This window comes from Onychomys torridus, chromosome 7, assembly GCF_903995425.1.
Source record: "Onychomys torridus chromosome 7, mOncTor1.1, whole genome shotgun sequence".
NCBI lineage: Eukaryota > Metazoa > Chordata > Mammalia > Rodentia > Cricetidae > Onychomys > Onychomys torridus.
Window position 1 is genome coordinate 71586404 of NC_050449.1, and position 27328 is coordinate 71613731.

Genomic DNA, 27328 nt, shown 5'->3' on the forward strand with positions numbered 1-27328 from the left:
CTCCTTCCTTCCTTCCTTCCTTCCTTCCTTCCTTCCTTCCTTCCTTTCTTTCCTCTTCTCTTCTTTCTTTCTTTTCTTTTTCTTTTAAAGAGGAATCACAGTTTAGGAGAGGAGATAACCAAGTGTGGTTACACAGTCCTTCAACCTTAACACTCGGGAGGCAGAGGCAGGCCGAGCTCTCTGAGTTCGAGGCCAGCCAAGGCTATATAGTAAGATCTTATCTAAAAAAAAAAGAAAAAAGAAAAAAAAGATACAGTCCACTCTGGTGGGAATGGTAGCAGGAATGTAAGTGGTCAGTCACATTGTGCCCAATTCTTTTTTTTTTTTAAGTTATTTTAAAATGTTTTTGTATAATATATCTTTTTATGGTTTTGGTTTTTTGAGACAGGGTTTCTCTGTGTAGCTTTGCACCTTTCCTGGAACTCACTCTGTAGCCCAGGCTGGCCTCAAACTCACAGAGATCCACCTGTCTCTGCCTCCCGAGTGCTGGGATTAAAGGTGTGCACCACCACTGCCCAGCTTTGCATAATATATCTTGATCATATTCTTTACCCTCCCCTAAGCCCTCCTACATCTTCCTCACTCCCCCAGGCACCCAATGTTCTTTCTTCTTCTTAAAAAAAGAGAAAAAAACAAAAGTCAAAAATTACTAAATCACAATCCAAAAAAAATGTGGAAACTATTCTGTGTAGTCCACCTACACCTGAGCTTGAGGCTGGAGTCGGCATTGATGTATCTAGTATCACTCCATTGGAATGGATTTTCCCTTTCTCAGCAAGGGTCATGTAGCTCCTTGGGTAGGGGTAGGACTTGGTGTCCACTTCCCCTTCTCTGTGCTCAGCTTTTGTCTGGCATGAATCTGTACAGGTCCTGTGTGTGCTATCACACTCTGAGTTGACAGGGTGTGCATCAGCCCTGTTATGTCTGAAGGATGCTGTGTCCTTAGAGTCATCTCCAGCCTCTAGTTCTCACAGTCTTTCTGCCTCCTCTTCTATATAGATCCATGAGCATTAAGAAGGGTTTGATAAAGATACCTCATTTAGGGCTGCGTGCTCCAAGGTCTCTCTTTGTCTGCACAGTGTCCAGTTGTGGGTCTCTGTGTTAATTGCCATCTGCTTCAAGAAGAGACATTTCTGATAAGGGGTAAGCCATGCACTGACCTATAGCTATATAGCAATGTGTCATTACAAGTTGTTTTATTGCTATAGTAGTAGGTTCTCACCTGGGGCCCATGACCTATCTAGTCTTAGTTTCTTGGCCTCGTTGGTGATGTCAAGTGTGGGTTCTGTCTCATGGAATGGGCCTCAAATCTAATTTTTAACCAGTGGTTGGTTACTCCCATTACCTTTATGCCACTGTTGTACCAATATATTTTGAAAGGTTCACCTTTGTAGGTTGCAGAGTTTGTAGGGTTGAAGCTTCTAGTTGGGCACCAGCTTGATTTCTCCATGTTTGATGACATAAATAAATGATGTCTTCAGCAATAGGGTCTTATACTCTGGTTGTGGGAGTAACCAATAGCATTCGTAATAGCCTGCAATGTTTGGAGGATGTGTCCAGCATGCCAGCAAATTTTATTTCAGTAGAAGAAGCAGACAACAGATTTGTTTCTGAGCTTGTTATACAAAGCAAAGTGTGAGCCAGGCAGTGGTGGCACACGCCTGTAATACCAACACTTGGGAGGCAGAGGTAGGTGGATCTCTGTGAGTTCGAGGCCAGCCTGGTCTACAAAGTAAGTTCCAGGACAGCCAGGGCTGTTGCACAGAGAAACCCTGTCTCAAAGAAAAACCAAAACCAACCAAACAAACAAAAGTGTGAAACATGATCAGTTAGAACATATGTAGTTTCCTTGATTTAAAAATTGACTAGTCAAAAGCAAAACTATTATGTTTTAAATTAAGACCTTCATTTTACATTTATTTATCTAGCTAATGTGTGTGTCCATGCATGTGTGTGTGTGCATACGCACGCATTCCCATGTGTCACACCATGGGTGCAGAGGACAACTTTCAGGAGTCTTGGAATGAATCTTCTTTCTTCCACCTTTAAGTGGGTTTTGAACTAGTATCATTAGGTTTGGAAGCAAGCATTCTCATCTGCTGAACCATCTTACTGAGCCCAGGGTTAGTCTTGATACCCTGGCCAGGAAGACACTTGCTCATGGGCCCTTTGGAGGGGACAGTGTGTCACATGATTTTCTAGTAAACACAGTGGCAGGCTGCATAGGCCCATTTTGCTCGATATCCTTCACTGTAGGCCAGTCTTATCACCTGATCAGAGAAAGCAGTTCTGCCCGGCCCCAGTGACTCACTTCAGGGATGGTGTGGGTAGTCCACAGAGAGATTTAGAATGTCCAAAGGGAAGCATAGCTATATGCCCTTCAGGAAACTCTCCATTTGTGTTTTCCCTCCTAACTGAGCTTGTGAAAAGTTGAACAGCAATGACTATGAGGCAGTAATCTCCAGCAGCTCTCTGGAACGTTGCTGGTTCTAACCACTGGAGACCAGATAAGATTGGATTGATAACTTTACCATGAATACATAGCCAACACGTGGACATCTGTGGGTGAAAACAGAAGTGCTCTGAGAAGGTCATCTGAGGTCGTCTTAGCATGTGGACCTTGGCTGATTTTATACAGGCAGAAGCCCTTACACTCTGTGGATGTTGCCACTGTAAACATCGCACTAACACATGGATTCATTACTCAGTAAGAGACTGGGTTCAAGCCTTTCAGCAATTACTTTATTTGGTATAAATTATCAGTGGGTAGAAAAATCTTGTGTTGCACAAGGTCACACATTGTATCCAGGGTCAGCACCAGCTTGCTCTTTGCTTCTAAGTAGTTCTTCACGGTTACAGAAAGGATGAAACACACAGACCTTGGCTGTCTCTACAAACCCTTGCCATCCTCCAGCACAAGCTTTGTAATCCATTAATAATACACATGGCTGAGCTGACTTCGTTTGTTTGTTTGTTTGTTTGTTTGTTTTCCAAGATAAGCTTTCTTTATATAACAGTCCTGGTTATCCTGGAACTCACTCTGGCTGGCCTCAGACTTACAGAGATCCACCTGCCTCTGCTTCCCAAATGCTGGAATTAAAGGCATGCAATACGGCCCTGAGCTGACTTCTTAATGCAGCATGGTGACACACTAAGTACAGGTCATCGCTGATCCCACTGACTTTGGAGGACTGGCTCTTTAGCCTTTATTCGCAAGAATTCATGGCAAGTGGTGGTGTGTAATAAATAATTGGACATGGTATCTTAGGGACAAATAGAGGGCATGTAAGAGCAAAAAGGAGAAAAGTGGGGAACCAAAGGGGTTTTCTGCCAGCTTATTTATCAAATAGGGAGCAGTCAGAGTTTTTGTCATTTGGGCTGTTTCCTTAAGCCTGGAACCTGAGTTAGAGACTTCCTTTTTACTACTTTTAATGAGACTCAGATATGTATTGCTAGGAAGAACTCACAGCCTTTCTTCTGAGACGCTAGTTAGTGAAGTATTTGTGGACTCATAGACACAGACTGCCTATGTGCTTCTGACATGTTCCTACACACGTACCTACCTCTGTATGTACACATGCCCACATGCCTATCGTCTATACAGTCCCTCCTCTCCCTCACACATGAACAGATGCATAGGCATTGGCATGTGCACACACACAAATATCTTTAGCTAAAAGTTTAGCACCCCATAAGAGCCCCTTGGAACTCTGCACTGCCATTGCTTTCAAGCCTTAGACATTGAGAGTGTGTGTGCAAACAGTGAGCGTGTGTGTGCAAACAGTGAGCGTGTGTGCGCAAACGATGCAAAGGAAGGTGCAGCTGTGGAGGAAGTCAGGCCTGTTCTCTCACAGCCTCACCATCCTGGCCATCGCCAGAGGCGCTGGTTGACATGTTTCCCAACAGCTCTATGTCCAGTCCTGGTTGGAGCTCACGTCATCCTCTACCTCTGCTGTTTTCTTGTCAACTTCACAGTAGAAAGAATGCACAGTAACTGTGTCTTCCAAAGGAGAGACACTGAGGCTGTGAGAGGCTGAAAGCTCTGCAGAGACCCCACTGCAGCAATGACAGGGGATCAGTTGGCTAGTCTGTTGGGGACTCTTAGCCGAAGAAGATGGTAGGTAATGACTGTAAGCGGGGTAGACACGAAATTCTCAATCCTGTCCTCTTTGTCTTTTGGAGTTTTTTTGTTGTTGTTGTTGTTCTTGTTCTTGTTTTTGTTGTATTTCTAATAAAAAACAGGGCATGGGGACAGAAAGAGAGATAGCACAGTGGGTAAGAGCACTTACCACCAAGCCTGACAAACTGAGTTCATTCTCAGTGGAACAAGTGAACACAAGTGAACCCAGTTCCTTCAAGTTGCCCTCTGAGCTCTACACACGTGCCCTGGTAACACACACACACACACACACACACACACACACACACACACACACCTCTAGTAAATCAGTATGATTTGGGGGTTTTTTTGTTTTTGTTTGTTTTTGTTTTTGTTTTTGTTTTTATTATGTGTTTTAATTTTATACATCAGCCATGGGTTCCCCTGTCCTCCCCCCTTCTGCCCCTGTGATTTTGTTTTTAACTTAGAGGGTTTATGTGTTGATGGCTTTGGTTAAGTGCGCGTGTGCCTTGCTGTTACCCCTTTCCTGTTGGGATAGAGAGACCATCTGAGGCGCTCCTAAAGCTGTTTAGTGAGTCTCAACCCTTCCCCATCGCTCATTCTCACAGTGTGAAGGTGCAGTCTGCCCTGGAGAGTGTTCTCCAGAGAGGGAAGAACGGTGCGGCATGCAGTTGCTATGGCCATATTTCATGGCACTGAGTAGGTTTCCCCCCTGGGACGTAAACACATGGCCACACAGTCTGAACAGTGCCAAAGCACGTGTCCCTGTCAGGAATATAGCACAAATTGTATGCTTCCTCCTCGCCTACCCTTGTAGCTGTCCAGAGCACACTTCCCCATCAGGTAGTGGAAATGCATTTGGTAGTTTAGAGGGCAGGGTTTTGCCCCAGAGGTGATGCGTGCCTCTGGGCCTCACCAGTGTCATAAGTGTGTGACCTTGACGTGGCCTTTCTCCTGTCTGTGTGCTACTGCTCCTGTGGCCTACTTTTTTCCTTAATATAAACACTGTAGGTTTAGATTCCAGGAAGGAAGGAACTTGGGGAGGGAGGAAGGGAAAGAAGGCGAGAATTATCTAACATGGCTTTTACAGCAGGAAGATGCGTTACATAAATTCATGTTTAAATACTCTTTAATCACTTCCTCTTAGTTAATCAGCATCATCAATAATAGAATATAAAGAGTAGAAAGCCTTCCTTGAGGCTTCCTTGGTTTTCCTTTCTTCCTTGAAGTTATTCGTGAAAATCCTCTTGCATAATAAAAAGGAAAGTCCTTCTGTTATTGAGCAGGCAGGCGGTATCCTGAATTTAAGTGAAGGAAGGGTCTTTTTCTGTGTTCTGGAGGCTGTTTTGAACAGAAAGGTTCTTCCTGTGGCAGCACTCCGCTGTTGTACGATGCCTCGGTGGCATGGCTAAAAGGATTCCCATTGTCAAGTCGGGGAGGCAGAAGGAAGAAGGGGCCACGCTGCACATGTCAGTAGAGCACAGACCCAGGCAGGAATCGGAGCAGAGCTCCAGTGCTACCTCCTCACAGATGGCACTTGTCACTAACCTCACAAGCCTTCATTCTTATCTGTAAAAAACAAAAACAACAACAACAAAAAAATGACATCATGTATGCAAGCCCACATTGACAGCTTTGGGGAGGTTACCAGAGAACTTTCTCATAGCCATCCTCATAACGACAGGCTCTTGCAAGATGCTCCTGTGTCAGCACTGCCCTCTAAAAGTTTTATGGATACAATGTGTTCATCCTGCAAAATAAGCCTATGAGGTATGCTGGTCTCTATTTCACAAATGAGGCAACTCAGGCACCAGAGGGTTAAATGACTGTGGGCGTCTGCACATTCACATCCTAAGCTGCATTGTCTCTTTGAATGGAAATAGTAACTTTTGCTAAAACAGATGAAGTATGGAAGGGGTAAGTAAGAAATCTGAATCTTCATTCCCCTTTTGAGTCATGTTCACGTTCTCTGTGGAACTAGAATTAAGATGCGTAAGCCATGAGGGAACGGATAAAGCCTGTCTGTTGGGAGGAGAGTGTTGGTGCTTAGCATGAATCACAGTGGGACACAGAAAAGGTCTGGAGTGCACAAGCGATGCTGTGTGAGCACCAGTGTGACAGGATGAACTGACCTGGAGAGGATGAGAGCTGATGTAGGTGTTATAGATGGTGCCAGAGGAAGTCGCTGTGGGTGGAGGAGGCTTGGGGACAGATGAGTCACTAGAAGAGAAATGCCACATAAGTGTATAAATAATAATTACCCCAATTAGAGGAGGAAGGGAAAGTTTGCTAGGAGAATCAGAGTTGATATGGCATTGAGAAGGTCAAAGTCACAAATCAAGGTTTAGGTGTGTGAGCCGAGAGGGAGAGTGTAGTGCTGGGCACTCTTGCATTGCGACACATTTTTTGGTGGGATTGTGAGCAATTTTTTGCCACCCCCCCACCCCACCCCACCCCCCCCCCCCGCCCATGACCGAGTTTTCCCATCTGTTGAGGAAGAAAAATGATTCCTGCCTTTTCTTCTTTCACTGGAGAGGTTTTAGAGCATTGTGTTTTTAGGTAGAGAAACCATCATCTCATGGTTTTCAAGGATTCTGGAAACTATCCTAGGTATGTAGACCGAAGATAATTCTAATAACTGCATAATTCTTAATTTGTTTCCGAGATGGGTACATACAGTCAGGCCCTCTGAGAACAGGCAGGTGTTTGTAAGAATAAAGGTCCCAAACACAGTGACTCAGTTATACTAAGACGTAGAACAGACGTCGCTCATCTGGTGGGGAGATAATCTATTTTATTGGGCTGATAATAAACCATCTGGATTTGTCTATGTCAGCCAGATTGTTTTTCCTTTATTGGAAAGGCCATTCTTGACTAATATTGAATCACTCTGAGTTTCTCAACCTGAGAACCTCAAGTTTGGTTCTTATAATTATTTATATTTGGTTTACTACAAATCTGGTTAGGATTCTTGAAACTGGTCTATGGAAGGCCGTTGGGCCCCTGTCAGGACAGCAGCAACATAAAGATGAAGCAGTGAAATTTAAGTGAATCTCAAAGTATTTTCACAGTGTGCGCATACCCACGCATGAACTTACACCTGCAAATACACAAACACTGTAAAATAGCTTGTGTGCTTGTCTCTTGTCTAACCCAGACCTGACACTCATCTCAGTTCCTGGGGATGTGCACTGCAGGTGGCCCTGGGTTGTGAAGGAAGTACTTCTAACTCCTGCCATGTCCCCCTTGAATGCCTCCGATTGTTTCTGTGCCTTTGTCTTCAGGTAGGCATGGGGTTCTCGATTCTAATTGTACTCAGCTAAGCCAGCCACTTGGTCTGCAGATCCATCGTTATGCATTTGGAACCTGACCTGATGCTAAGCCCAGGATGATAAAATAGAGGAATGTCCTTTTATTAAACCATTGCTCCTTTCCAGCATACGTTGCATATAGCACATTTTGACATCGCAGTCACTTCCTGCTAGAGCAGAGGCAAGCTTGGAAAATAGCCTTGGCTAATGCTTTAGTGCTTCAGGAATGCGCTGTGTGGTGTGGACATCCTTCAGTGAGCCCTCATTGTCCCCGCTCTGCGTCTGAGACATTGCACTTGTTGCTCAGGTCTCAGTTGCTGTCATTTAGGACTTCCTCTCTTCCGTCCTCCCCACAGCTCTGATCCACTCTCCTGATCCTGCATATTTGGTTCATGTAGATTCATTGCTGTGAAGTTCCTTCATTCTTCCAACAGGACCATGTAGTACCCTCAGTCCAGTCAACAATCTTATGTTGTGAGACCACCATGCTTTTTCTTGCATGCAAGGCATTCAGAATTGTAAAAGGCCTTTACCATTAAAGGGCTTCCCTCTGCTTAGTGAAAATGGTGATCATATCTGTAAAGGGTAATTTACAGATTTCGATCAGGGTAAAGACCTATTCTACCTGTGAAGGCAAAGGCCAACAACCATGACATTTGGGTGGCTCTGAATCCACAGAGCCCAACCCGTTAGTTGGCATGGCCTCTGAATATTTCTTGACAGAAGGAAAGAATGTGAAATGTTTGTTTGTTTGTTTTTGTTTTTTGAGACAGTTTCTTTGTGTAGCCCTGGCTATCCTGGAACTCACTCTGTAGAGCAGGCTGGCCTTGAATTCTGAGACCTGCCTCCTGAGTGCTAGGATTAAAGGTGTGTGACATGACCACCTGGCTATGAGATGGTTTCTTTGACAAAGGGCAACTCAATAAATCTTGGAGAATGGTTAAGACTGGGATTGATACAGATAAAAAGGAACACATGTACATTATCGTGGGGATAAATGTTGGAGGAATTTTCCTGTCTTGATAGGCTGCTCCTAAATAACTGACTCCAAGGCTGAATGTTAATTATAAATGCTCGACGGATAGCTCGGGCCTGTTACTAACTAACTCTTACATTTAAATTAACCCATACTTCTTGTCTGTGCTTTGCCACGTGTCTCATGGCTTGTTACCTCGTTTTCTACATGTCCTGCTTCCTCAGTGGTTGGCTGGCGTCTCCTCTGACTCCACCCTTCTTCTCCCATCATCTTCCTAGTTTGGTTGTCCCACCTATAATTCCTGCCTAGCTCCCAGCCAATCAGCCTTTTATTAAACCAATCTAAGTGACAAATTTTTACAGTGTACAAAAGGATTATTCCACAGCAGATAAATACAGTAAACTTAAAGGGAATGAAGAATTTCACCTGAGTGAAACACACTCTATGTAACTGGTGATCAGTATTGGGAAATATGTTTTGCAGTATGGATGACCGAACCTAGGGCATCATGCACGTTTTTCAGGTCCTTTACAACAGAGTTCTCTCCCTAGTTAGAAAATGCACTTATCTCTGTAGGTAGAATAAAAAAGATCATATTTATTAAATTATTTAAAGAGGCTATGGAAGAGGTTGTGTGTGTGTGTGTGTGTGTGTGTGTGTGTGTGTGGTTTTTCAAGACCAGGGTTTCTCTGTGTAACAGTCTTGGCTGTCCTGGAACTCTTTGTAGACCAGGCTAGCCTTGCTCTCACAGACCCCCTGCCTCTGCCTCCCAAGTGCTGGGATTAAAGGTGTGTGCCACCTCACCCAGCTAATCCTTTGTCTCTTAAAAAAAAAATTATATATATATATATGTTGTTGAATGTCAATAAAAATTATTGTCTTTTGAAATAGTTTTACTCTCAACTTCTTTCTGCTGACTTGATAGGAATGAATTTTTCTCCCTGAGATAGTTTGGTTTGCAGTTATCTCGGCCCACAAGTTTTAGTATTTAAAAAGACTTCTTTGTAAGAAAGATGTATGAAGATCAACTTGGGATTGATTTTGTATAAGGAAATGACGAAGCCCCGCAAGAAGTCTGAAGGGCTGGTCGTTTGTTACCAACGTTGTCAAGAGCCGAGTAGGAAGGAGCGTGCATTGGGTGCATGTGGATGCCTTGGGTCCATGTGGATGCGTGTGGATGCATTGGGCGCATGCGGATCCCTTCACTGTCTCTGCAGGCTTCTTCCACCGCGACTTAAAGCCCGAGAACCTCCTCTGCATGGGACCAGAACTTGTGAAAATTGCAGACTTTGGATTGGCCCGAGAAATCCGATCAAGACCTCCATACACAGACTATGTGTCTACTAGATGGTAAGTGCTATTTCTCTCAAAATTATTTAGTTGTGTTTCTTTCATTTTGAAATACAATTTATAATGCTAACTGTGGTAACACACGCTTCTTATTCCCAGCACTCAGGAGGCAGGTGGTTCTCTGTGAATTCATTGCCAGCCTGGTCTACAGAGTGAGTTCCAGGCTAGCCAGGGCTACATAGTGAGACCCTGTCTCAAAAAATCAAAACAACAGAAACAATAAAACTTTATACTGAGGACAGTATTAACCATAAGCATTAATTTCTCACCAAAAGGAAAAAAATAGTTCAAACACTGCAGATATTTTGTTACTGAATGAAGTTATAAGCTTGTATTGAACAATTTTAAAAGGAAACTCATTGTGCTGTCCAAAGTCTAAATAATTTTTCAAGTTTTTAGATTTATTATTTTATGTGTGTAAGTGTTTTGCTTGCATATATATGTGTGTATGCCCCATGGTGGTGGTGGTGGTGGTGGTAGTGGTGGTGGTAGTGGTGGTGGTGGTGTGTGTGTGTACACCATGTGCATGTCTGGTGCCTATGGAGGTTGGATACTCTAGAACTAGAGTGACAGATGGTTGTGAGCTGTCATGTAGGTGCTGGGAATTGAACCTGGTTCCTTTGCAAAAGCAACATGTGCTCTTAATGGCTGAGCCAATTCTCCAGCCCTTGTATAAATAATTTTTGTAGAGAATCTTTTCTGAGGCTAGATTCTCCACATCCTTCTTCCCTGCTCTCTCTTTTCTCCTACCCAAGTCCTTGTGTTTCGAAAGATGCTAGAGGAGATTCCTGTGTACAAGCAAGATGGCTGAGCACTAAGAGTTTTGTCCTGTTCTTGAAGAAGACCCAAGTTCAGTTCCTCACCCTCATCAGGCGGCTTATAATCAACGTTTTATAACTCCAGCTCCACAGGGATCCAGCAGCTCTGGCCTTGTGTGCACATACACACACACACACACACACACACACACACACACACACACACACACACACAGAATTCTTTAAAGACCTTGGAAGAGGAAGAGACTCTCTTTCTTTTATATGTACATGGAGTATATGTATGGTATATGTGTGTATATGGTACATGCACATGAGTGTGCAGGTGCTCACACCCATGGGGAGGCCAGAGGAAGACACTCTTTTCCTCTATCACTGTCAGCCTTATTCCCTTGAGACAGGGTCTCTCACTGAGCTGAAAAGCTCACCTTTTTGGCTAGGCTGGGTAGCCAGTAAGCTCATGGAATCCTCTGTCTCTGCTCCTGAATGCTGGAGTTACAGGCACAGTAAGCCATGCCTAGGTTTGTACTTGGGTGCTGGGGATTTGAACTCAGGTCCTCATACTTGCACCTAAGTTCACTTTCCCACTGACCTCTCTCCCAGCCCTAAAACTATTATTTGTTTGTTACTGGCCATGATAGTTGTCAAGTCCTTGTAAACCCATGTACCACATTGCATTTAGGGAAAAATATATCCCTTAACTAAGAGTTACTTGTTATTGAATGTACCTTCTGACCAGTAGAAGCAACAGCTAGCTGTTAACTTTGTCTTTTCAGGTATAGGGCTCCAGAAGTACTCCTGAGATCTACCAACTACAGCTCCCCCATTGATGTCTGGGCAGTTGGCTGCATCATGGCAGAGGTGTACACCCTCCGGCCTCTTTTCCCTGGGGCCAGTGAAATTGACACGATTTTCAAAATTTGCCAAGTGTTGGGAACACCAAAGAAGGTAATGGCATATACCAAAGGCTCATGAGCCAAAGCCAGCAGCTCCCTGCTCTGCCCTCCCCAGTGCTGTGCACCGCCAACCCACAAGACTGTTCTAGAATCTCTCTCTTGACCTTGACCATTCTCCTCTGCCCAGGTTCTCTAGCAAGGCCAGCTTCTCTCCTTCGTTCTGCTTACAGCTAGAGTGTTTGCCGTAGATCTCTCTACCCTCCCTCAATATCATCTCACCCCTTACAGAATGTCTCCACTCATATGGGCAGTTAGGTCTCCCAAGCCTTCTGAAGGCGATCTGTATCCCTGCTTCTCCCCATTATAACTGTTCAGATCTTAGCAGCTGTTCGGGGCCTTTCTTCTCACTCCATCACCTCAAGCACAGGGCTGGTAATTCACCATGCTTCCTTTCTTCTTTCTATATGTGGTCTCATCATAGTTCTTAGAGGGCCAGTCTTGAGGCTGAGTGCCATATAGCTCTTCAGTTTTTTTGTTTGATTTGGGTTTGGGTTTTTGAGACAGGGTCTTACTGTGTAGCCCAGGCTAGCCTGGAATTTACAACAATCTACTTGCCTCTGCCTCCTTTACTCCTGGGAGTGAAGGTATGTAACCACCATGCTCAGCTGAGGTTGTCTGTCTTTGCAGACTCACAGCAGAGTTGGAGCTGGAACTATGGATATCTCTGCTTGCTTCCCTTCCGTGCCCCCCACTCCTACTCTGCCCCAACATCACCCCAACCCCCCAACCCCATCCTCCAGGCTTTTCCCTCCAGCTTGTCTTTCAGTCTGTGACTAGATTCTCCTTCCTTGAAAACAACTCTAGTTGTAATCTGGTCTTTGCTTGGAAGTATTCATCATCCCCCGGTCCCTCAGTTCATTGCTTCGTTCCAGGGCACAGCCTGGCAGCTCTGTACCCTGGAATAGCCCCATTTCCGTATATTGCCTGAGTGAATGTCTCTTTAGTGACCATCAAGATCCCTTCTTCCTCCTTCAGACTCAATGACGCTCTTCCCCACGGCTTCTCCAGTCTCCGCCGTATCTGTGGTCTTTGCTGTAATAGATTTGTCTTGTGTCTCTTTCCCCAGCTCCCAGTACTATTGCTGTTGTGAATTCAATCTTCATTTTCCTTCCCTGCCCCCTCCTTTTTTTAGTTTGTGTATTTGTGTATATGTGTCTGTGTGTGGCACTGGGTATCAAACCTAGGACCTTAAACATGCTAGACGAAGTTCATTTTGGTTTTTAATTGTTTACTGCCACCCCATTAATGATAGGGTTTTCCAAGTCCCCTGCTGGCCCCCTTCCTCTTTGTGTCTATTATCTACCCCTCTGGGGCCTTTGTCTTTTTTTTTATTATACTTTAAAATTATACCCTATTTTTGTCTTTTAAGAACCATGACATTTTTAAGAGAAGAATTTATATTGAATTATTTCTGGATACTCAACAACACTCGGCATTCACACAGGAACTGTCTGAGTGGATGATATACACGGTACCAGTTGGCTCTAGGGAGAGGTCAAAATTCTATCAGGGTATGCCTTACAAAACAGTAGTGTCAGAACTGGAGAAGCCTCAAGCCTGGCTGTTCAGATTTCCCACCATTCACTCCAGCCTCCAGGCCTCCACAGATGTGATGCATGAAAAGGTGGGGAGTGGAGAGGACCTCTGTGTCTCGGCTAGTCCTCTCAACATAAATATTTACAATCATCGGCGATATAGTTAACACATGGGGTGTCACAGATCTATTGGTATTTTGTTTTACTGCATTTTTATTTTGTCTTCCCCCTTAAAAATACCATACAAGCAGTTTCTAAAACCCATGTGTCAGATGCACAGCAGGGAAAATGCTATGGACTTCATTCCCCAGTTCGCCCAAGATGGACAGTCTTCTGTAATGGTTATAAAACCAGCTAAGCTGGTGGCAAGTCACTGTCTTTCCTGCCGTTTCTCAGATTTCATGCACTGTAGTCTGTGTTAGGGTAGCCGTGGGCCTCGTCACATACACCTGTCTAGTAGAGTCACGGGGACAATTGCCTTTGGTTACGGGCGCATGTGGAAGACTCCTAACCCCACACAGCCACCGTCTGAGCAGCATGTCCTGTCTTCTCTTGCAGACTGACTGGCCCGAAGGCTACCAGCTGTCAAGTGCCATGAATTTCCTCTGGCCCCAATGTATACCCAGTAACTTAAAGACGCTAATTCCAAATGCTAGCAGTGAAGCCATTCAGCTCCTGAGAGACATGCTCCAGTGGGATCCCAAGAAACGACCGACCGCTAGTCAGGTTTGCCTGTTTCTTTTCTATCCAAAGCATTTCTTAGGAAATCTCTACCTCACTCTGAGTATTTCTGTGAATTACGTTTGTTAACATGGCTGAAAATAGTACTGACTCCTATGAACTGGAGGAATTTAAGGTAACCTGAAACTTGTTGGGCATAATTAAAATAGTTAATATTAAATAGTTATTTAGATTGAATATTAACATTGATATATATATATAATTGCCAGCTGGGCATGGTGGTGCACACCTTTAATCCTAACACTCAAGAGGCAAAGGCAGGCACATCTCTGAATCCAAGGCCAGCCTTGTCTACAGAGGAGTTCCAGGACAGCCAGAGCTACACAGAGAAACTGTCTCAAAACACACACATACACACACAGATACACACACACACACACACACAAAAAAAAAAAAAACCCATAAAATTGTCCAAGAATAAAGAATAGTTCAGAAAAGAAATGAAATATATGTCTGTCTGTCTGTCTTTGGAGGTGGTTTAAGATATGTTCTCTGTGAGTTAAGACCATTCAGTAGTTTGGCAATGAGCCAGCCCTGAGTGTTGAAAGGTAACTTAGGAAACCAGCCCACTCATGGACAGACAGCAGGGACAGAATGGCAGACAGATGCAGCCAGGCATGTAACTGCGGCTGGCATTTTCATGTACTTGGCACGTGCCATGATATGTTTTATGTGATTTCAAACTAGCGAGGAGCCCATGAGGTAAACACTTTTGTTTTCACTTCTGTGGGTAATAAAACTAAATCTTAGAAAGTTGGAATGATTTTCCCTAACCACTTATTCAGTAATTGGTACAGGTAGTGCAGCTACCTATAATCCAGGTGGCGGGGCTTCTGAATGTTTTCCGCCCACCTTCCCCTGGGCTGCACTGATAAACTGTGAAATGTACCCGAAAGAGCTGAGGTGCCCGTGTCACTCAGCGGCCTCCTGCAGGCCTGGTTTTGCCAGCTTGACTCATGAACAATTAATTACACCGCTCAGAGCATCAAATAGAGAACCATTTCTAACCAGAGATGATGATCTGTGATCTTTTAGCACAGAAGGGCAGAGCTATCAGAAGAAAGTGCCAGTGTGAATTTGTGGTAGCTGCAGAGATGACAGCTGGGATGGTTCAGGGGTGGAAAAGTTCTTTCTCGAAGTCCTAAAGAGCCAGCCTCAGCCTGGTGCCAGCAACTACTGGCTGGTCAGACACGGTTAGAAAGTGCATGCACTTCTGATGGTAAAAGTCACCAATGGTTTTAGGGTAGCAAGGAAAATTTCTGATGAACTACTTTATTTTTATAGGATGCCCATAAAATATTAAGTTAAACAAATCACAATAAAGCTCCTGTAACCCAACCCAAGGGAGGAATGATATCAGAAAAGCCAAAAATATCCCCAAATCAGATCAGACTTACAAAATGCCAGGGGCTACAGATAATTCTTTCTAGTTACATGCCAGAGTCCTGGACTCTGGCACGGTCCACATTGTTTGGCTCTGAGTCTGCACTTGCATATAATAATCATGGATGTGCTGGGTGGTGGTGGCCCACACCTCTAGTCCCATCACTCAGGAGGCAGAGGCAGGCAGATCTTTATGAGTTCAAGGCCAGCCTGGGCTACAGAGTGAGTTCAGGAAAGGCGCAAAGCTATACAGAGAAACCCTGTCTCAAAAAACAAAACAAAACAAACAAACAAAAAAAATCATCATCATCATCATCATCATCATCATCATCATAGATGTTTTTATAACTTAGGTTCCAGACCCATTAAGAAGATACTGTTATTTTCAGTGACTTCCGTTAACAAATCCAGGGGAATACATATAGAATTTCATAAAGAATTGTAAGCTTCTGCACGTTAAGATTTATGCTTTGGTTAACTAGGAAACTCAATTATCTATAACTACTAGCAGCTAACCCTTGTCTTTGTGGGAGGTTTGAGTATTGTATGTTGTACTCACACAATACAACCTGAATAACGGCAGAGATTACTACTGCCTGCTTGTTTGGTTGGTTGGTTAGTTGTTTGGTTGGTTTGATTGGTTGGTTGGTTAGTTGATTGGTTGGTTGGTTGGTTGGTTGGTTGGTTGGTTGGATGGATGGTTTTGAGACAAGATCTTATGTAGTCCAGACTGACCCGAACTTTCTGTTTAACCAAGTCTAGCCTCCAACTTCTGATCCTTCTGCCTCCACTTTCCTGAGTGCTAAGATTATAGGCATGTCCCCCCATTCCCAGATTCATACCATCCGCTTTATCCAAATAACTTTAAGTACTGCAGGTTATATGTAAATTCTTATGAACTCAGATCCAGAAAATCAGAAAGGGGTTACCAATGCACAGATTGGCTTATAGGAGGTTTGGACGGAAAGCCTGTAGTGAATCGGTCACACGACCTATAGCATTGATCATGATGCTGTTTATTGTCCCTTCTGGACTTTTCCTCCTAATGCCTCGTTTGTCATTCCAGGCCCTTCGATATCCTTACTTCCAGATTGGACACCCACTGGGCAGCGTCACACAGGATTCAGGAAAACCTCAGAAAGATGTCCAAGACAAGACAGCCCCACCTCCTTACATCAAGCCGGCCCCTCCTGCCCAGCCCCCAACCAAGGCACATACACTGATTTCTTCTCGACCAAACCAAGCCAGTCAGCCCCCTCAGCATTTTGTGTACCCCTACAAGGGTGAAGCCTCCAGGACAGATCAGCTCAGCCATCTTCAGGAGGGCAAGCCAAGCCCAGCGCTCCTCCCGTCCCTCCACAATAAGAATCTGCAGCCAGTAGGTGTCGAGGGTCTACAAGGAAACTAGTTTCTTTGCTCAGTTAATTCTCTTCTGGCTACAAACATTGTGTGAAATATTTTCCTTCTCAGTACATAAGGTTTAGACGTTTATTTCCACAGTACCATGGCATTGTGAGAAGGCCTTGATATAAGGTCTGAATTCAGTTCCTGCCCTTCCCGTATTAGTGCTTTTGCTGTTGCTCTGATGAAACACGTGACTAGGCAACCCAGAGAAGGAGTTTATTTGGGTTTATGGTTCCAGAGGGTCAGAGCCCATGATGGCGGAACGAAGGCTTCGCAGCAGGAGGCTAAGGGTTCACAGCTCGAGCTGCAGACAGCAAGCAAAGAGAGCACACCGGGAATGGTGCATGACTTTGAAACTGCCAAACCCACCCCAGTGACATATTCCCTCCAGCCAGGTCACACTCCCCACCCTGCCCAAACAGCACTACCACCTGGCGAGCAGGCACTCAAACATCTGAGTCCGCGGGCAGCCTCAGTCAAACCAGCACTGGGGGAAGGGTGGCAAGCTGCAACCAGAGTTCTGCTCTTCAGCAGCTTGGAACAGAAGCAAGTTAGCTGGCTTCTCGGCTCCATATTGTCTCACCTGCTAAATAGAAGCAATTATAATGTCTACTTAATACTGTTTTAAAGCCTGAATCAGTTAATACTTGAGGAGAATTTAGAATAGTACCTAGTATATCATCTCTCCAAAATATGTAGAGTGCTAGCATGTTTTTATGTCAGCTTGACACAAGCTAGAGTTGTTGGAGAAGAGGGGACCTCCGTTGAGAAAATGTCCCCATCTCATTGGCCTGTGGGCAAGCCTGAGGTGCATTTTCTTAGTTAGTGGTTGATGTGGGAGGGTCCAGCTCACTAGAGGTGGTCCCACCCCTGGGCAGCTGGTGTATAAGAAAACAACATGAGCAAGACTTGAGGAGCAAGAAAGTTGCCATGGCTTCTGCTTCAGTTTCTTGCCCTGCCTGGGCTCCGTCCTGCCCTGACTTCATTCAGGGGTGGACTGGAAGAGCAGGATGAAATACCCCTTTCCTCCATTAATTGCTCTCGGTCACAGTGTTTTCTCACAGCATTAGAAACCCTAACTAATACATCATAGAACTCAGAAAGCACAGGGCATATTGTTGCTGTTCATCCCTACAGGTCAGTTTCTTCATCTGAGGAAGAAGATCTTAATTTATGTCCCCTCCCGCAGACCAGTTTGTTCTTGACAACAGAAGCTCCTAATGCCTGTGACAGTGTTTTGAAAACCCTAAGGAGCTGAAGCCATCTTCTATCTGTAGACTATTTTTCATATTTAAAAAAAAAAAAAAAGTGCTGTGGGCTTCCACCTCTTAGCACTTTACCCCCTGTCAAGATCGGGAAGTGGCCTGTTTGGAAATCCCCTGTTGTACTAATTCTGTACGTAAAGATTATATTGGAGATAATTCCCAGGCCACTGAGAAGCCATTGTTTATATTGTTTGATGTGATGCAGCAGGGTGACCAAGATTTGGCAATAATCGCTTATCTACTATCGCAAAGTCCCAAGTTAGAATTTAGCCGTCTTCCTAATATGTCAGAAGAGTTGTAACTTCCTGTGGTGGTAAGTGTTGGGTTTTGGGTTTGTTTTGTTTTGTTTTTGTTTTGGTTTTTGGTTTTTTTTTTTTTTTTTTTTTTTGGTTTTTTAAAACAGGGTTTCTCTGTGTAGCTTTGCACCTTTCCTGGAACTCACTTGGTAGACCAGGCTGGCCTCGAACTCACAGAGATCCACCTGCCTCTGCCTCCCGAGTGCTGGGATTAAAGGCATGCGCCACCACGGACTGATGGTGGTAAATTTTGATTGTCAACCTGATACAATGTAGACTAAGTCTCAGTGAGGAATTGTCTCTATTAGGTTAGCCTGTGGGCATGCCTAGGAGGGAGTTTTCTTTCTTTTTTTTTTTTTTCTCTTAAGATTTATTTTTGTTATGTAAAATTGTGTGTGTGTGTGTGTGTGTGTGTGTGTGTGTGTGTGTGTGTGTGTGTGTACACAAGTGTTGAGTTCTCAGTAGGTGCTGAGAACTGAACTCCAGTCCTCTGCAGGAACAGTATGTGCTTATAACTGAAGCACCTTCTCTCCAGCCCAAGGGTTTTCTTACTTGGGTTATCTGAGGTGAGAAGACCCTCAGTGTGCACAGTACCATTTCAGGGGCTGGCACTGGGCTTTATAAATGGAGACAGCAAGCTGGGCACTGGCACACATGTGCCCCTTTATTGCTGTCTAGTCTTGACTGTGGATGCTCACGGGACTGTTGCCTCAGGTTCCTGTCAGCACCTCTTCCTTAGCAGGACACACTGGAACCTGGAATTGCTCCATACACTGACACTCTCAAACACGTGCACAGGCTATTGATAGACGAACCCTGTTAATGTTGCTTTGTCTTTTCCTTCTCCTGTGTTTGTAGACACAGAAAATCCTAGCTGGCCTGGAACACAAAAATGGTGAAATCAAGCCAAAGAGCCGGAGAAGATGGGGTCTTATCTCCAGGTCAACAAAGGGCTCCGACGATTGGGCCGACTTGGATGACTTAGATTTCAGTTCCTCCCTCCCCAGGATCGATGTGAAAAACAAGAAGAGGCAGAGTGACGACCCCCTCTGCAGGCAAGTGTGCTGCTTGACCCTGGGAGCAAGCTGGCGTGGGCCACTAGTGTCTCTCTGCTGGTGCGTCACCAGTATGTCCTGACTTAAACCACGTTCTCTTGATTCAGGTTCGAAAGTGTTTTGGACCTGAAGCCATCCGAGCCAGTGGGTACAGGAACTAGCATCTCGACCCAGGCTTCCTCCCAGAGGAGAGACACACCAACCCAGCGGTCTGCAGCCAAGCAGCTCTACTTGAAGCACTCTCGCTACCTGCCTGGTAACAGAGAAGGGCGCACGTGCCTGGCCTCCGATCACCAATAGCCAGTCTTTGTCCCGGGGGTCACATGTGTTTACAGATTCTCTTTCAGAGGACAAGTACATCCCTACTTGTGCCCGACGTGATACACAGTATAGATCATATCATGTAACTCCTCTAGCTAAAAACCCTTTCAGAGCTATCTAGCCATTGCTCATGAAATGAAATCCAAATTTCTTAACACGCCCCAACCATGCCTCATACAGCATGCTCTGTTGCCTCTGTGGTTAGAGTGCTCAGCACCCATGGGCCTCTGAGTTGGTGAGGACATCATAGAATATCTGGGCCTTGCATTTTTATCTTACATTGGCATCCTGAGATGAGAGACTTAGTGTAGAAAACATGAGCTGAGCTTCTGAACTCAATGACTTGGCAACAACTAGACAGCATGCCTGGAGCCTGTCTTTTTCTCTCTGTGCACTCAGGAACCCAGGGTAGGAGTTTAGTTACACCTTCTGGGCAGGTTTGCTAAGTGCCCAAGCCTCTCTCCAGATTTCACATCCCAGCCTTACACTGTCATCCACTCACAGATTAACTCAACCATCTGTGTCAAGCACCCACTATGTGCTAAGCACTGAGAATATTATAATGAAGCAGGACCCTCCACCCCCACCTTCCACAATTGTACGGCTCCAGGGAGCTCCTTCACACTGCAGCCTCATGGTGGCGTCGTGGAACTACCCTGCAGATGAGGATGAGTGGTACCCATGGACTCGCAGTGAGACTTTGGCATGTAGTCATCACAGATGACGATATAGTGGTCAGGAAAGATTTCTCTGAGCAAATGGCTCGGCACCAGAAAATGAGAAAGACCCAAGTGTGCAGAAACCAAGAGAAGAACACAGCAGGCCATGGAAAGAGCAAGCCCAAAGCCCTAGAGGCAGGAAAGGCTTACCCTGTGAGAGGAACAGCGCAGTGACCAGGGTGTGCAGAGCAGAGAGCTGGAGGGATGGAGCGTGTAGCATGAGGTATCTTTGAAGACCTTGAAAAAAAAAATCTGGATTTCATTTTTTTGTTGTTGATTTTTTGGGTTGGTGTGGGTTTTTTATTGTTGCTGTTTTAGGGACAGGGCCTCACTATGTAGCGTTAGCTATATGGGAACTCACTATGTAGACAAGGCTGCCCTTGAATTTACAGAGATCCTCCTGCCTCTGCTTCCTGAGTGTTGGGATTAAAGGCATGCGCTACCACACCAAGCTGAATTTCATCCTTTGAGATAAGGCAAATCCTTGAAAGCTCTTAATTGGAGGACATGAGTCTCCAGTTAGGGCCAGCAAGCTCTAGCTGTCACCTGGGTAAGAGGAGGGGAAGCCAGTCTGGGAGTACAGTCCGAAGTAAAGCCTCCAGATGCATTAGTCTTCACTTGTGGTCGGGAGTGTGATGAATCCGGGCAGGCTGTCAGGGTTTGACATTGCGCTGATGGTCGCCTGGGTGACAAGCGCAGGCTCCAGGCACGAGGGACTACAGACTTGTTTCACAGCTGGGATGGAGATAAGAAAGAGTGTGAGCTTCAGATCAGAAGAATGGCTGCAGAGCCTGGCACTGGCAGGAACATGGAGCATTGGAGGTTTGCCTTAAGGTCAGCTGCAAGGCTGCGCTGTGTTCTGTCCTGGGTGGCCCTGCGTGGGAAGAGGCAGAGTTCACGAGGCTTGTTGGCACAGTGAAGTCAGCAGCAGCTACCATCAAGGATGGTGCAGGCCATGTGAGAAGGTGGAACCTCAGAGAACAGACACGAAAAGAAACCAAAGGCTACAGAGCGTGGGGTAGGGACGTTTGTGGGGTGGGGGTGGGGAGTGGAGAGAACCTCACTGAGCGACAGGAAAGGAGTCCTCTGGGAAGAGGGCAGATTCAAATGTTAGGAGTGCTGAAGGCGTCCTCCTGAGGGAGAGCGCCAGAAAGGCAAGATGTGGGCAGCTCTGTTAGTGGTAGCATAAGAAAACCTCTCAGACTGCCCACAAATGAGACAATGCATTCCACTCAAAGATGTCCTCTTCCCTCTGCATCTGTTGGATGACATCATCAGTTTCCGGGGGCGTTTTCTACCACAGAAATTTCGTGTGTTCTGTATTACTTTTATTTTTGAAATTTGGCATAAGATTTATTTTACATTTCAAATGATCCTGGCTATGTCTGATTAAATCATCTTACATAATGTCACAGGCTACACATAAATAATAAGAAACGTACTAGGTTGACTGTAAGTATCTAAGTCAATGTTCTATTGCTGTGAAGAGACACCGTAACCATAGCAACTCTTTTTTATTTAAAATAATTTATTTAACTTTATTTTATGTGCATTGGTGTGAAGGTATCAGATCTTCTGGAACTGGAGTTACAGACAGTTGTGAGCAGCCATGTGGGTGCTGGGAATTGAAGCTGGGTCCTCCGGAAGAGCAGCCAGTGCTCCTAACCCCTGAGCCATCTCTCCAGCCCCAGCCACAGCAATTCTTATAAAAGAAGACATTGAATTGGGGCTGGCTTACAGTTTCAGAGGTTTAGTCCCTTATCAATTTGGCAGGGGCATGCAGGCAGACATGGTGCTGGAGAAGGAGTTGAGAATTCTTCCTCCAGATCTGCAGGCAGCAGGAAGAGAGAGACGCTGGGCCTGGCGTGAGCTTTCGATACCCTGAAGCCCACCGCCAGTGACATATTTCCTTCAGCAGGGTCACACCTCCTAATCCCTCTCAAGTAGAAGTATTCCCTAATGACCAAGCATTTAAATCTATGAGCCATGGGGGCCCTTCCTCTTCAAACCACCACAGCAAGGGTGCAGCGAGACCACCAGACCGGACCACTCCATAAGTAGAAGGAGCTGTTTATTTGGGGAAATTCACAACTGCCATGGCCATTTCTTAGAGATCAGAGAGAATAGCAAAAGGTGGGAAAGATTTGCCAGTTTTAAAAGAAGCAGGGAGCTGCGGGGTGGGAGAGGGGTGCAAGCCAGAACAACCAAGGAGCCAGTCTGGAGACTTTGATAGGTGTTACAGGTGTATAGGGGACTAGATGCCCCATTGCTGGGGTGGTCTACTGTTGTGGGATAAGGAAGTAGTGACTCTTCCTGACAAACAGAAACCCACTTCTCATGTCTCTTTTGTTTATCTGCCTGCAAGCCTTCTATTTGCCAAGTCAGAGTCCATCCAGCCTGAGCTGAACCCAGACTGATTTATTTACCGCATTGTCAGTGGCACTGGTGGGGGTAGGGATGCTTTGGACCTAACAGTGACACATTAAAGTATCCACTGTGTCATGGAGTTACCACTATTTGTTTGTTTTTATGGCAAGCATAGCAAAAATCTACTAATTTAGAAAAGGTTTCATATTGTTGTTTCAATTGTTCCCTGTGGTCCTTAGACAATAGACTTTTAAAGTCATGCTGACTAACAGATTCTGCTCAGTTCTCAGACATAATTTTCCCACTTCCCATTTTGTCCCTACTCCCCTGGAAACAACTGTAGGCTTGGGTTTCTTTGGTTGTTGTTTTTTTGTTTTTGTTTTTGTTTTTTTTTTGGAGGGGGTGGTTTTTTTTCAATTATCTAGATATTTGTTTTATAATTTCTGTGTATTTGATTTTTTTTTTTAAGATTCCACATATAATAAGTGAGATCATGCAATCTTTTTCTTTGTGTCTCAGCTTGTTTCCCCTGCTCTAAAGTCCATATTGCGGCAAATGGCAAGATACCATTTTTTAGGGCTGACTAATATTCCATTACGAGATGTAACACTGCTTCTGTCTGTCTGTCTGTCTTTCTGTCTGGTTTATCTTGCATTTTAAGCTCATTTTCTTCTCTACTAGGAATAAATATAAGAAATGGCGTGCTCCCAAATCCAGGCAAGGACTTTCCTCCATCAAATCCATGGTCCAGTTCTGGTTTGTCTGGAAAATCTTCAGGAACAGTATCAGTAGTGAGCAAAATAACTTCAGGCAAGTAACGGTTATTACCTTCTGAGTTACCAGAGGCAGGTTCTCAGGATGCTTTGGGGTTTGGGGAAGGGCACATAGAGAACTGTGGGATGAGGCCTTTCTGGTCTGAGTGACAGGCATCTCTTGGGCTTCCCTGCCTTTTGCTCGCTCCCTTTCTTAACAGTAGCCCTTGGGGTTCAGCCAGCTCCCACAGTGTTCTGTCCTCCAGGGAGACGGGGTATGGAGCAGTGCCCCCTCCCCCAGGGAGAAGCCAAAAGTAAGTGTACACACCTAGCAGATCTGACCCCGATGCCCTGGTGTGCTTTGGGCACCTGGCTCCTAAAGTCAATGTTGGTTTGGTCTTCTCTGCTCCAGCTGGACTTTCTGACTAGTGAATCTGCCCTGCCCACGGAATCAGAATCCCTTTTGATTGGAAGATGGACAGCTTATCAGGCGCCCCCCCCCCCACCCCATGGGCACACGTTTTTTTAAAAAAATGAAGTCCTCCAAACTGATTGGCCAGGTTCCCAGTAGACAGTTTCCCCATGCTATTTCACAGCCCTTGCTGAGGGCTGGTTCCACTTCCACAGCTCCTAGTACGCACTAACCCTCACCGTTCCTCACCTTCTTCCACTAGGGTTCACTTGGGAATACAGTGCCCCGGTACCCATCATGCCACCTAAGAACACACTTGAGGCTGAGAGTCTAGCTGAGTCCACACACACACCGCCCCGCCCCCACCCTACCCCACAACATACCATACCACCTCACACCACACCACCCTGCCCTGCCCCAGGCCTGATTGGGTGTTAACTTTTCCTGTGCATTTAAAAAACATGTAAAAAAATTCAGTGAGATTTCCATATTTTAAAGTTTATATGAACACTTCCTTTTAAGGAATAATATGTGTAGCAAATATAACTATCTACCCTAAATTATAGAGTATGCTATGTGTGGCTCTATGGTGCCATGACTCATTATTATACTGGATCACTATTTATTCCTTGTTTTCTCAACAAGCACATGGCTATTTATAGCTTGTCCCTTGGAAGGGGCCAAGGTGGACACTTCTGTATCCATGCTGATATGCACACAGGCACCAGGTCCTCTGCTGGAATCAGCATTTCAGGTTAGAGGGTGTGCACCTTCAAATGGAAATGATATAAACAAGCCGATGGCACGCACCTGTAATCCCAGCACTCAGGAGGCTAAGGCAGGAAGACTGCCCATTTGGGGCTAGCCTGGGCTCTGTAGTGAGACTCTGCCTCAGAAAGGAAAGAAAGGGAGAGAGAAATGGCAGGTAGACATAAACAATGAATTTTAGGACGTTTTTACTGGGGGCCTGTGAGATGGCTCAGCAACTAATGGTCGTTACTGTGCAAGCCTGGAGACTTGAGTTAATTCCTGGAACCCGTGTGAAGCTGGAAAGAAAGAACTGACCTCACTGCTGTCCTCTGACCTCCATGTGCTTGCCATGGCATTCACCCCCCACACACATCGTACAAATACCATAATAATACAGTCCATAGGATGGAGTAGGAAAAGAAAGTTCTAGAACAGGTAAACCAATTTGGGGGGCGGGGGTGGACATGGAAACTATCAAATATGTGCCTTGTTTAGTTTAACACCGGCCGCCTAGATGCTGCCTGTGAGAAGGCACTTCCTGTGCCCTGCTGACCTTTCTGACTGTGGTATGGGGGCCTCGTTCTCAGGACTCTCCTCATTCTCCTTCTTTTTCCCCAGACTGTAAAAACGAACTGTTGTGTCCTCTTGGTCTCATGGCGTGTGTCTTGGTAGTAGTAATGAGTTTCCTTTCCACACCTCAGTTGGCTCAGGCTCTACGAGTTCCAGCGGACTGACTGGAGGTTACATCCCTTCCTTCCTGAAGAAAGAAATCGGTTCTGTTATGCAGAGGGTACACCTGGCACCTCTCACCGACCCCTCCCCTGGTGAGTTGCATTTCGAATAATCTGTAAGGCAATCCAGTAGTTACCAAACAGCTGCCTTGTGGCAGGAACAGTGTAGACAGAACAAGTCAAGCAGTACTCCTTGTCCAAGGGGAGCTCGTACTCTACAGGTGATATGTGAATTCAATAAATGTAAATATATATATATATATATATATATATATATATATATATATATATATATTTTCCCATTTGCTTTTATATGACGTAAATGCATGTGTATAAGTTATATATACTAAAGTCTGATGTTCATAAATGGTAAGGAAAAAAACAAAGCAGGCAAGACACGGGGATGAAGATAGGGAAGAGGTTAGTGAGTGAGCACCCGAACACTGTGAATGGCATGGGATACTTGCATACACGGGCTTGGGAGCATGTCAGGCCTAGCAAATCCAGGGATCAGTGAAGAAGCCAAAATGTATGGGGACAAGAAAGAGACACAGGGAGTAGCTAAAGGAAGTCAGGGGTGAGGAGAGCCTGGAGAGTGAGCCCCTGGAGCAGGCACTGAAGTACATTGTCACTGGCTGATCTTGGGAATCTGCTGGAGGGTTTTGTCTGCATACCATGCCCTCCAGCTGATTGTTGTCCTGAGACGAAATGGGAGCCAAGTTAGAAGCAGGAGCCGTGGCCTGGGCCAGGGTTGTCAACAGTTGATAACATCCACCACATTCTGGGTCTACATGGGATGGAGGGCCAATAGGATTTGCTGACAGACTGTAGAGAAGAGAAAAAGAGCGGGAGAGGGTTTCGACTAGACAAGTCTTCCTGTGGGTTTCTTCCTGCCTGCAGGGGGCTGGCAGAGGAGGCCAGTGTTCCTCTTGGACGTTGCAGACATTTATTGCAGACATTTATCCTGCCCTTGGCTCTGCTCCCTCGGGGGTCAGCTCAGCATTTGTCTTCCATTGCAGGCTATTCTTCCCTGAAGGCCCTGAGACCTCACCCGGGGAGGCCTTTTTTTCACACCCAGCCTAGGAGCACTCCTGGCTTGATTCCACGACCTCCAGCCGCCCAGCCTGTGCACGGCAGGATAGACTGGTCTTCCAAGTACCCATCCCGTCGGTGACGGTCTCAGCCATGAGGCCATCCTCCCTCACCTGACTCCGTTGCACCTGCAGAACCACATGATGGTGTAAAAGCACCCAAGCTTACAGCTGTTCTGAACTAACACATTTCAATATTTCTTTTAAAAGCTTTTTTTTAATATTGATTTGAATGCAATACCCTCTTTTTGTATAAAATTATTTTATTCTAAAACTGGGTCTCATTATTTTCTTAAACAACAGCATTTTGTATATATGGATTATGTTTTAGCATTTTATACAGTCAACTTTGTAATGAACTTTTTAAAGATTAAGTAACTTTTGTTTGTTGTTCCACATGATATTTTATACAGATTTTGAAATATATAATAATATTGATGCAGTATTGTGACAGGGTGCAGTTTAATGCTGTGCCGGAAGGGATTATGTACTCAATATCTTCGAATATCGTGAAGAGCTGCATTTAAATGTGGCTCGTTCGGTACTTTAGGCTTTCTTGGACTAATCTGAGGAAAGCCTCCCATCCACTGCTTTTCTTAACAGCTTGTATTGGTTGTTCTGGGGGCAGAAGTTGTGTTGTTGTTGTTGTTGTTTTGAAACGGGGTCTTATGTAGCCCAGGCTGGCCTACCACTCACCAAGTAGCTGAGGATAGCATTGAACTTCTGATCTTCCTGCCTCTGGCTTCCTGAGTGGTGCCATGCTTGGTTTTAACCCAGGGCTATTGTTACATGCTTAGCAGCCCTGATCTACCATCCTTTATACTACTGTTCTACTAGAAACTCTCACTTTATTTCGGCTTGTTTCACTTTATTTTTGCCCCCAGAGCAAAGAATTTTTCAAAATTTTGTAACACTCATAAATACAGTTGCAAATATCCAGATAAAAACCAAGCATAATCATACTAAACTATCACATTTCTATTTTTTTTCCTTTTTTGACTGACAAGGTTGCTCTCT

General features: G+C 45.1%; 1 protein-coding gene across 2 annotated transcripts in view; it reads left to right on the forward strand.

The window, feature by feature from the left end:
• The window catches only part of Cilk1 (ciliogenesis associated kinase 1), a 59148-nt gene extending 32597 nt beyond the window's left edge, over positions 1 to 26551 (forward strand). For both annotated transcript variants that reach the window (XM_036192001.1, XM_036192000.1), the window contains exons 6-14: positions 9625 to 9757; positions 11310 to 11481; positions 13583 to 13750; positions 16215 to 16526; positions 18972 to 19168; positions 19276 to 19424; positions 23257 to 23385; positions 25191 to 25313; positions 26240 to 26551. In XM_036192001.1, coding sequence (XP_036047894.1) covers positions 9625 to 9757; positions 11310 to 11481; positions 13583 to 13750; positions 16215 to 16526; positions 18972 to 19168; positions 19276 to 19424; positions 23257 to 23385; positions 25191 to 25313; positions 26240 to 26394 — 1538 coding nt within the window. In that variant the 3' untranslated portion in view covers positions 26395 to 26551. The remainder of the gene's footprint in view (positions 1 to 9624; positions 9758 to 11309; positions 11482 to 13582; positions 13751 to 16214; positions 16527 to 18971; positions 19169 to 19275; positions 19425 to 23256; positions 23386 to 25190; positions 25314 to 26239) is intronic.
• The last annotated feature ends 777 nt before the right edge of the window (positions 26552 to 27328 follow it).